The sequence below is a fragment of the Fukomys damarensis genome, unplaced genomic scaffold (assembly GCF_012274545.1).
Source record: "Fukomys damarensis isolate Sample0158 unplaced genomic scaffold, DMR_v1.0_HiC HiC_scaffold_9, whole genome shotgun sequence".
Lineage (NCBI taxonomy): Eukaryota > Metazoa > Chordata > Mammalia > Rodentia > Bathyergidae > Fukomys > Fukomys damarensis.
Genome location: NW_022900921.1, coordinates 26,140,425 through 26,150,143, shown reverse-complemented (window position 1 = coordinate 26,150,143; position 9,719 = coordinate 26,140,425). Strand labels below are relative to the sequence as shown.

General features: G+C 46.2%; 1 protein-coding gene across 1 annotated transcript; it reads right to left on the bottom strand.

Annotated features, from left to right (window-relative positions):
* Window positions 1-553: 553 nt before the first annotated feature.
* Msx2 (msh homeobox 2) lies at window positions 554-6,449 on the bottom strand. Its single transcript, XM_010622152.2, has 2 exons — window positions 5,988-6,449; window positions 554-2,142 (listed from the first exon to the last, which is right to left on the bottom strand). The coding sequence occupies exons 1-2, from the start codon at window positions 6,364-6,366 to the stop codon at window positions 1,715-1,717; spliced, it is 807 nt and encodes a 268-aa protein (XP_010620454.1). The 5' UTR covers window positions 6,367-6,449; the 3' UTR covers window positions 554-1,714.
* Between the last annotated feature and the right edge of the window lie 3,270 nt (window positions 6,450-9,719).

Here is a 9,719-nt window from a genome sequence, read left to right as displayed (position 1 = left end):
TAGTTACTATTTCCAATTGCAAAGAGCCATAGGTCCCCCTTTTTTAGCTTTAAGGTAGTGGTCCTGGCACCTGCGTGATTTCAAGTTCAAGATTTTCCCTGGATCATCTACAAACTACTCAGATTCTATCTAGTGACCCCTCCTTCCTCACCATTTCTTTTAAATTCATTTTTCAAAAAAAAAATTCATTTTTCACTGTAGTTTGCAAAACTTGTGATAGCAATTCCATTTCTTTCAATGAACGACACAAGCTACCAAGAGTAACACTGGAAAGTATCTCTTTTTCAACTGCCCCCCCAAGCTAGCCGTAACTCTCCACTGCTTCACTTTAAAACAGCAATAAAAGGACCGCCCCCTCCCTTACCTGGATATTTTTGAGCTCAGCTCAGCTCAAGGGCACCTTTTAAAATAATTGTGAATTGGGACAAACTTTACTGCAATAAAACAAATGTTTAATTTAATTCAGAATAAGAGATAAGAAATAATTCTTCAATAAAATATATAAAATTGTACAAGGCACACCCTTTCAAAGGGATAAAAGTATATTGGGGGTGGGAGAGAGAGGCAAGATAGGAAGGTAAAATACCTGGAAGCCAAATGGGCTGTTTGACAACACCAATTTTTAGCAATTCAAAAGATGGTTTTACCCTCATCCCCCAACATGTTAAAAAGTACATCAATTTTCCTGATAAGTTTAGCACATACAATAGACACACACACACACACACACACACACACACACACAGAAAGTATGATTTTTTTTCCCCTTTCCTGGTTCTCTTGTTTGGGAATATTCAGCATATAGGCAAATGGTTACAAGATACTAATTTTTAAGCAGAAAATTACTATACCCCCCAAAAAAATCACCTTTGCAACGTGTGAGGATCAACACACCTAGTGTTTCACAGAAGTCACCAATTCCTCCTGCTGTAATTTAACTTTTTACTCTCCAATGAATAGCCCTGACAGAAATTAGGAAGTATTTCTATCTTCTACCCACTGGAGGTATTCTTAGAATTATTTCATCTCCCTCTAACTGATCTTTTTTAAAAACTTAAAATGTTGACTATGTAGAGAGAGGGAGGAAAATTAGTGCCAAATATAGTAGTATCTAATGAGATTTTTCTGATGTATGTAAAATGCTAACATGTTTTACAGCCCTTTCACTTGAAGAATTTCTCCATATCTACTTTCTATGTGCACTGTGTCTAATTCTAATATTTGTTTTCCATAAGCAAAAGTCAATCATCCTATCAAAATCAATTTTCATAAATATTTTGTCTCCCCCTTTAAGAAAATACAACAAATGGACTTACACCGTAACCTTGTCACTCTTCAGAAGATGATCTATAGAAAAATGCATATATGCGTATAAATTTTGCCTTTCAAAATAATTGAGTTTTTATGTCTGCTGTATAAAAATGTCTTATATTTTATTATATATATATATATATATTTATACATAAAAACTGCCAGAGCCAATCTATGAAAGAAGGGGGCATTTGGAAGATTACTCCAAGAAAACAGGACTTGGTGTCAACCACCTAAAGAACAAACTTTGAACTAGGTCTTGTGGCCCACAGGCCTCGCTGCTCACGCTGCTGAGTGGTGCAAGCAAGGATTGCAGGAGGACTGGGTCAGTGTAGACTCCGCGGAGAGAAAGGGAACCCTCTGAAACAAACATCCATCATGGAGTCTGTCCACCTGGCCTTCCTTAGGATAGATGGTACATGCCATATCCGACTGGTGTGGCATAGAGTCCGACAGGCGGGATAGGAAGCACAGGTCTATGGAAAGGGTAAGATGCTGCTCCATATATAGATGCTGCCTGTAGCGGGGAGTTGATGGGGAAAGGGAGACTGAAGCCAGAGGGCAGCATAGGTTTTGCAGCCATTTTCAGCTTTTCCAGTTCTGCTTCCTGCAGTCTTTTCGCCTTGGCCCTTCGGTTTTGGAACCAGATTTTGACCTGGGTCTCTGTGAGGTTCAGAGAACTGGAGAACTCTGCCCGCTCTGCGATGGAGAGGTACTGTTTCTGGCGGAACTTGCGCTCCAGGGCTAGGAGCTGGGATGTGGTGAAAGGTGTGCGTGGCTTCCGATTGGTCTTGTGCTTCCTCAGGGTGCAGGCGGTGGGGCTCATATGTCCTAGAGGACAGAGAGGGGACTCAATTAGCAAAAGTGGGCTTCTCTCTAGGCTGTTTGGGCAGATCTCTTCTTTTAACTGAGAACACTTGGTTTACACATACAACATATACTTTGTTTCATCTTTCAAAAAGGTACCTCTGTAAAGCCACATGTTTTGGAGGGATGCAGAGAAGGACCAAAGTTAGATAAACTGCTTCTTAAAAAAAAAAAACCACTCTGGGAATTTAATGGTATGATGGTATGTTCTATATGGAAAACAAATAGAACTGGCAATAATGGAAATAGAACTCATGCACAGAATTCTCCTAAGTCAAGGGAGCTGAGTATTCTGATAAACAAAACTTCATGAATTTAATCCCTTATCTTTAAAAGGAGCGGATGGACTCATGATTATCCACTTCTCCGCAATGCTCTGACAATCATACACCACAAGGAAAATGAAGAAGTTGTCAGATACTGGGTTAGCTGTTTCCCTTGGTCCTCTCTCTGAACCAGGAAAAGTTGGATTGCATCAGCATATTTATGAAAAATAATCATGCAGATAAGGTCTGTGGTGAATTAATGGCATCTTGGGAAGTGGGGGCAGACCTATGCAATAAATAACCACACAGCTGCCCTTCCATGCAGCCTACAGATTATAAAACTGAACATCATTTTACAGATCTGGATGTGGGTTAAGCTCCTTGGCTGGGTGCTTCGGGTAATATAAACTTTACTAAGAAGGAGGGAAAATTAGCTCGCCCATAAATGTACATGTCAGGGGAAATCAGGCTGCCTCTGAATTGAGAGCACATGATGACATTTTAGTCATCTTCTGTAGCCACTCTATGGTTTAGGGCAAATGTGTAAATGATTAGTTTGTCTCCTGAATTTAGAAGTGGGGGAATAACAAGCACAATAAAAGTATGGCAATAGCATCCAGACTCTGAATTGAAAATGGATTCAATTATAGGAAGTCATAGGGCTAGGATATGCTGATGATGATTGTCAACTAACTTTGGGCTTGTTTTCAAGGGTGGGGGAGGAGCATAGAGCTACAGGAATAGAGTCCTAAACAATTAATTTTCTACATTTGGCTTTTATGAGCTACAATAATTTTCCAAATGTAGCCACAGTAGCAACTCCTGTGTGCTCATTGGAGAATGTCACATTTCTTGTTTAGTTACTTTGGTGGCCCAAGAAAGAGTTTACACTTCATACTGGAGAGTGACATAGCACAAGTCCCAGCCCAACCTCCCTTTCCAAGGAGAGACAGATCTGTCCTAGTGTCACATTATTAACATCACTTTACTGGCACAAAAATAAAAAGCAGTAGGCTCAGTAGTTGAAGAGCAGACATCTGAGGGTAAGATGAGCCAAAAATTTCCATAGAAGTCTAGACTTCAGCATATGCTAATTCCCAAATAAGCTGGAGAGCAGAGGAGCCTATTTCATCATTTAAAAACTTGCTGACACCACTGTGAGAGATTTAGGAAAACTGCAAAATTCCTACGCTTCCCAAACCTGGCCAGATCTGAAAAGGAGCCCAGTCTCAGCTCAGACACCCAGCTCCTAGTACACATACTGGACATAACTGCTGGCTACAGGGATGGGATTGGAACGATCTAAGTCTTGGGCAGGGTAGCTGCTCCATGGGGTTATAATGATATCATGAAAGCCAGGCGATGGGGATCAGTACGTCAAAGCCATAAAACTATGAGGTTTCTTCCCATAGCACCATCCCCATTCCTGCCCCTACCCCATTTTAAACTAGCCAAGGAAGGATTCGATTATACAAGGCAAAACAGCGTTTACCCTACTTCCTCCCAAATAACAAAACTAGGCTTAGGAGGATGGCTCCAGGTCTCAGGGCTGTCCAGGTCAGGTCGCTAGGCATTGCTTGGCCCACCCTGCTACCACCAGACCACTTGGGCTCCCGATAGCACTCCCAGACCCAAAGTACCAACAATCCGTCTGTTTTAAAATGGTATCTTTTTAAATACTGTGCTCTCCAGTTCTTGTGGAAAAGTAATATCTGGGGTTCAGTGGTGCCTTCCAGAGGACAGAGAAGCTAAGAGTAAAAGGCCAAGATGGTTACAGGACTAGTGGGGACCTCCCCAGATGAAGGCCAGGATTTCTGACCTTTGGCTATCATTCCATTTAAGGCCTGAATCTTTGATGTGCTGCTGGCATTGCCCCAGGCCTAAGAATACACGAGCACTCAAAATTTGTTAATATATTCAGTTTTAATGTTTTTAAGCCTTTATTTCACTATCCATAAAAATGGGTAAATAATACCTATTTCTCAGGGTGGTTTCTGAGTACCATACTTTAGAACGCCCAGAGACCTTTCTGCTACTTGGTAGGTGATCTTTAAATGTCCCAAAGCGTTTGGTCTGGCCCAAACTGCTGATCTCTCTGAACTTTGCTGAAATGTTCATCTGTTAACAAGAGGCTGGCTGCTGCTTTACAAAGGAGATCAGATAAGATAATATGGTGAAAAGTGCTGTAAAGCACTGTGCAAACTTGAGTTTAAATTCTTTGAGTCCTTAATCTCCGCACCCTTTGAGTCTTTCAGAATTTCCAGCAGGGTGGAGAGAGACTGCCTGAGGGGACAGCCACTGACGCCTGGGTATATGGTCTTGTTTTGTCACAGAAAGTCTTGCATCTCCAGTCTTTTGTGCTGAATAATGGAAACAGAAAAGATTCTCTCCACCCTTTCTCACCTTTCCTAAAGGTAGGAGAGGGGTCCATCAGGGAAGGAGATAGAAATAAAGGCACAGAGAAATAAAAAAGGACAAGAAATTAATCTAAAAGGAAGGTAGGGAGTAGATTCTCAAAACTGAGAAAGGACTCAGGGCCCTAAGAGTTCACACACAGGGATCTGTCTCCACAGCTTCTGGAAATGGGGTGCAGGTGCATCTGGACCTAGTTTCTAGGAAGACAGATCAAGGACGGCCATGGCACCGCAACTGAGGGTAGGGCTTGGTCGCGAGATCCCCGTGTCCAATGTAAGGGCTGTTCATGACCAGAAAAAAGCAAATGTTGCCCTCATAAAAAACTCAGCGACCACTCTGAAAATGGGGGTAGCCACTGCTTACCGGTCTCTTCCTATATTGTGGAGCTTTAGCGAGGATCCGGATCTCAGGGGCTAATAAGCATCACTTGGTAAACTCTCAAACCCTGCTGAAAAGCTGCTAATTATTACTGTGAACCCAGCCCACTCCCAGCGAAGTTTAGAACTTCGCCAACCTGGCGATGGCTGGGGCCAAAACGTGGTGACGTTTCCTCTCTGCTTCGGTCTCTGTCACCATCCATTCCTGGTACCCGGCTTTGTCACACGAAAGTTAATGATTTATACTGAGTGCCTGGTTAGACTCCAATGAGCTCATCTTTAAATGGGAGCTCACTTCGCGGAGTGAAACGCTATGCTCCGCGTTTGGAAGCGGGGTAAGACAGCTGCCTCGTGTCCAGCCCTGATTTCAGCGCTCCTAAAACGTGGACCTCCCTCACTCCGCACCAGAGACCCCGTGGACAGTGGACAGTGGACAGTGTCCGGAGCACAGGGCCGAGTGCTGCAGATTCACACAAGGTGACCCCTTAAACCAACCTGGGTTCGCTCCTCAGAGACCAGCGAGTCTGCCCCGGTGCGAAGCACTTTGCACAGTGAAGGGACCCGGTCAAGCACAGCGCCGAGATCAGCCAGACAGCGCCCCGGATGAGGCCAGCAGGCTGATTTGCTAGGCATGCTTCCCGATGTAGAGGGAATTACAGAGGGGGCTCGGTGCCCAGCCTGAACAAGCTGTGTTCAGCTCCCCCAGGTCCCCAGGCACCCGTCTCGCCCGGGTCCCGACCCGCGCACTCACTTGGCGGCGGCGAGTATCTGCCGGGTTCCTGCATCCACGCCGCTCCGTCTTCGGAATTTTCCGACTTGACCGAGGCTGTCTCGAAGGGCTTGACCAGAGGCCCGGGACTGTGAGGCTCCCGGGCGCCGTGTCCTGGTAGCAGCAGCGGCCGCAGGCTGGCCCCGGCCGAGGCGCTTTCGGCCGGCAGCGGAGACGACTCCTTGGGAGGCTTCTTGTCGGACATGAGCGCCTCTACGCTGAAGGGCAGGCTGGAGACCTTGACGCGGCGCTCCTCGGAGCCCCCCTCGGCGCCCCCAGGCCCAGGGCCGGGCCCAGCCACCATCGCCGGGCCCTCCTCATCGGACGAAAACAGGTCATTGCCTTTGGACGGAGAAGCCATGACTTCTCTGCCCTACGTAGCTCCAGGCGAGCGACTCCGCTGGCAGCCCTGCAGCAGCGACTCAAACTTTTTGGGGGGGAGACGGGAGGGGCGCGCTGGGAGCCTAGCCTTTCCTCCAAGGGGAAGTGGGAGACGCGGCTCAGCCAATCCGCGCCGGCTCTGGTGATGACGACACAGACGCTCGCCTCGGATTGGCTTTTCCAGAAGAGGCTGGAGGGGTTTTTTTTTTCCTCTTTTTTTTTTTTTCTTTTCCCCTGTTTGAAATAAATTAGGAGTTAATTACAGGAGCAGTCAGCAGAGTTGTTATTAGGCGATCCCTCAAGGGTTATAATCACGCCAAAACTGAAAAGTCCAAGACGTAATTAAGGCAGATTATTTAAAGAGGAAGCTCGCCGAGTCCCACTTCTTTCTTTGACCCCTCTTTAAAAGGCATCCCGTTCTCATCTCACTGTGCCCCCTGTCCTACCACCGCCTGGTACGCTTAAAATCTGAAATTGGCATTGCAGGAACATTGATGAAGCTCCTACTATGCACGCAAACTGGCCTGACTTTTCATCTTTAATAGCGCTGAAAAGCACGGGCCAGCGTCCTCGCTAAGGGAAATAACACTGACGCGGCGCTTAGAAGAGCAGTATTTCGACCTCAGTGAGCACTCTACGGATTCCGCTCTTGGTGTGACTCGTTCTTTCAGGAAAGACAGAACAGAGGGAGGCCGCGAGGTGGTCGGGCTGCCTCCTCTAAATGTTCATAATGGAGAATTTAAGCCAGCAGCCCCGTCTCCTCCACTTGCACACACCAGCGTTAAACCGCAACACCAGCGCACAGTCCTTTCAGAAACCAAAATCCCCTGTCTCCAGAATCTCCTTTTGGGATAAATCCGCATCTCACTTTCTCCTCGAGACTACCGAATGCAAAGTGTGTTCATGAGTGTGTTTTGTGTGTCTAGGAGCCACTGTTTGCTTTGAAAGGTGAAGGAGAGGGAGGAAAAGTCGCTGACATTTAGTGCCTTCTTCCATCTTCCAAGTCTCAGAAATACGAAGTTACACATTTGCACGCCCAGGCCTGGGTACCTTTTGAATAGGGCACTTTTATTCACTCCACTTTGTCAAAAAGAAAAGAAATATTTAAAAACGCATAGATATCCTTACTCCACCCCGATTTATATCCTCGGCATTGAGCCCCCAAACCCTCGGTGCTATCTCAGCCAAAGCATAGAATGCAGAGGCCTCGAATTTCTCCAGGGCTCCTCAGGCCCAGGGCACCCACCACCAGTCCTTCAAGTGATGCTACAGGTGGCAGCTACTTTTTCTGGTATCTGAATCTTTATTCTGAGAGTGAGTAGGTGTAGAGCAGATTATTCACTCGGCACACACACACACACACACACACACACACACACACTTTCTAGAGCTTTGGAAGCAATCGCCAGTAGTTTAAATTATTTAAAGCATCAAGGTTAGGAAGTTTCCTTCACAAATATTAGCCTGAAGTGAAATTGTGCTGGTTCTGAGAGAATGGGGGGAAAAAAGTTCGAATCATGGGGCACAAAAACAATCTTCATTGACCAGTTAATTCAATTTGGTCCCCAAAAAGTTACAGAATAAAAAGGTTCTAAACACTGTCTTCCAAAGATCTCTGAATCTTTATCCACCACCGCAAGAAACAAGGCTGCCCTTTTTCCCATAACGTTCCTCCTCTTTTTCCTCTTCATTTTAAACAATCTGGAATCTAAGAGAAAGTTTAAAGAACCATGGAGGCTATCTTGAGATGTATGTATTTTCCCCGTGAGTCATAGCTGATGATAGTTGGCATGATATGCATCTCAAATACAGTACAGGTAAATCCAGACTAAGTTCTGTGCCTTCTAGATGCAGGAGGCAAGGTGCCAGCTATATAATTTGGAAGAAATTTGAAATTCGTTTAGCCTTCAGATGCCAAAGTGTACAAAAGTGTTCAACCCAGCCAAATGTTTTATAATTTTTCCTGAAAACTAATTGTCACTATTTGCTAGCTTAGGGGCACACAAGCTCATGCCTGAGAAGTGAGAAAAGAAATATATTCTATGGGTGTGCCTTTATTTTAATACATTTCTCTGGGAAAGGAAATGTTTCTCTCCTTATTATGCTGGATCTTGGTGTCCAAGTAGAGAACAAAAACTATAAAGCTAGAAGTAGGAATAAGTAGGTTTTTAAAAAATAGATAAAATAACTAGAGAGCCACGGTCTGGCCCTGAATAGGACGAAGAGGTAACCAACCTGCTCACCATGACGTCTGCCAGATCCCTCCCCTCCTTTTGGTGGGTTGTAGACCTTTCCGGAAAGGGTCTTCTTTTTGAATTATCTGCTCCAATGCTTGGGGGGGGGGGCTAAAACCTCAGTTCGACCTTAGCCCTTTATAGCAAGCTCCATCCGTGTATTCGCTCCAGAGGCTGGGGGTGGGGGGCAGAACACTTGAGCAGCGCGACCTTGGGAACGCTACGTCGCCTCTTTCGCTCAGCTTTTTTAAACCTCTGAAATGAGAGGTAATTCCTACCTGGGATGAGCTCTTGTAATTAAATTCAATAGGTTTCATAAAATAACCAGAAGGCGTAGGGGACCAACTTGAAAAGCATTCTTGGATATTAAAACAAAACAAAACAATTTGAATGCTTTCTCCCCTGCGGGTTCAAAAACTAAGGCCCTATCTCTCAACTTCACGGATCTCACGGATGGGCCATCGTAAAATCTCCAGGACAAGAATTGGTTTCCCCTTATCGGAGAACTAGCTTTGGCACTTAGGAGACACTCGGCAAATGCTTGTTTCCTGGTAGTAGAGTAATGTTTAAGTCGCTGAAGTATTTGCAAGTGAAAAAACGGGGTTCTACTTGGAACTCAGCCGCCACGAGGAACTAACTGCGCGACGCTAAGAACTTCGACCTGTCCAGAAGTGCATTCGTTTCTTCCAACACCACGCTTCGGGCAGAGATTATTTTCCCCAATTTACAGAAGAGGTAGGAAGCGTTAAGAGCGCTGCTCAAGGTCACGCAGGTAGCAGTTGAGAGACCCGCGAGTCCCCCGAGTGCACGTAGATCCCCAGCCCTCTGAGTCCCCCGGCTCTGGGCTTTGCGCCCAGGCCAGGCCCGTGGCGGCTCAGTTGCGCAAGCGCTCCCCGATTCCCGCTGTAGACACTCCTTGCAAACTGTGGAGCGCTGCGCGCAGAGCGCAGTCTCTGAAACTCCAAGGACCGATCGCTGGATCCCCGAGGCGTAGAGGAGGCGGGGGAGGGGCAGCGAAGGGGGCTGTAGACGGGCCAGGGCTGCGGGCAGGCGCCAGGCGCGGGGAGATGAAAGGCGGGCTCGGGGGAAGGGGCTGCGC

Excerpts from the sequence above, each read along its gene's own strand:
- Msx2 (XM_010622152.2), bottom strand. The coding sequence starts at position 6,366 with ATGGCTTCTCCGTCCAAAGGCAATGACCTGTTTTCGTCCGATGAGGAG. Across the intron at positions 2,143-5,987 it reads CAGATACTCGCCGCCGCCAA|GACATATGAGCCCCACCGCC; the intron begins GTGAGTGCGCGG and ends TCTGTCCTCTAG.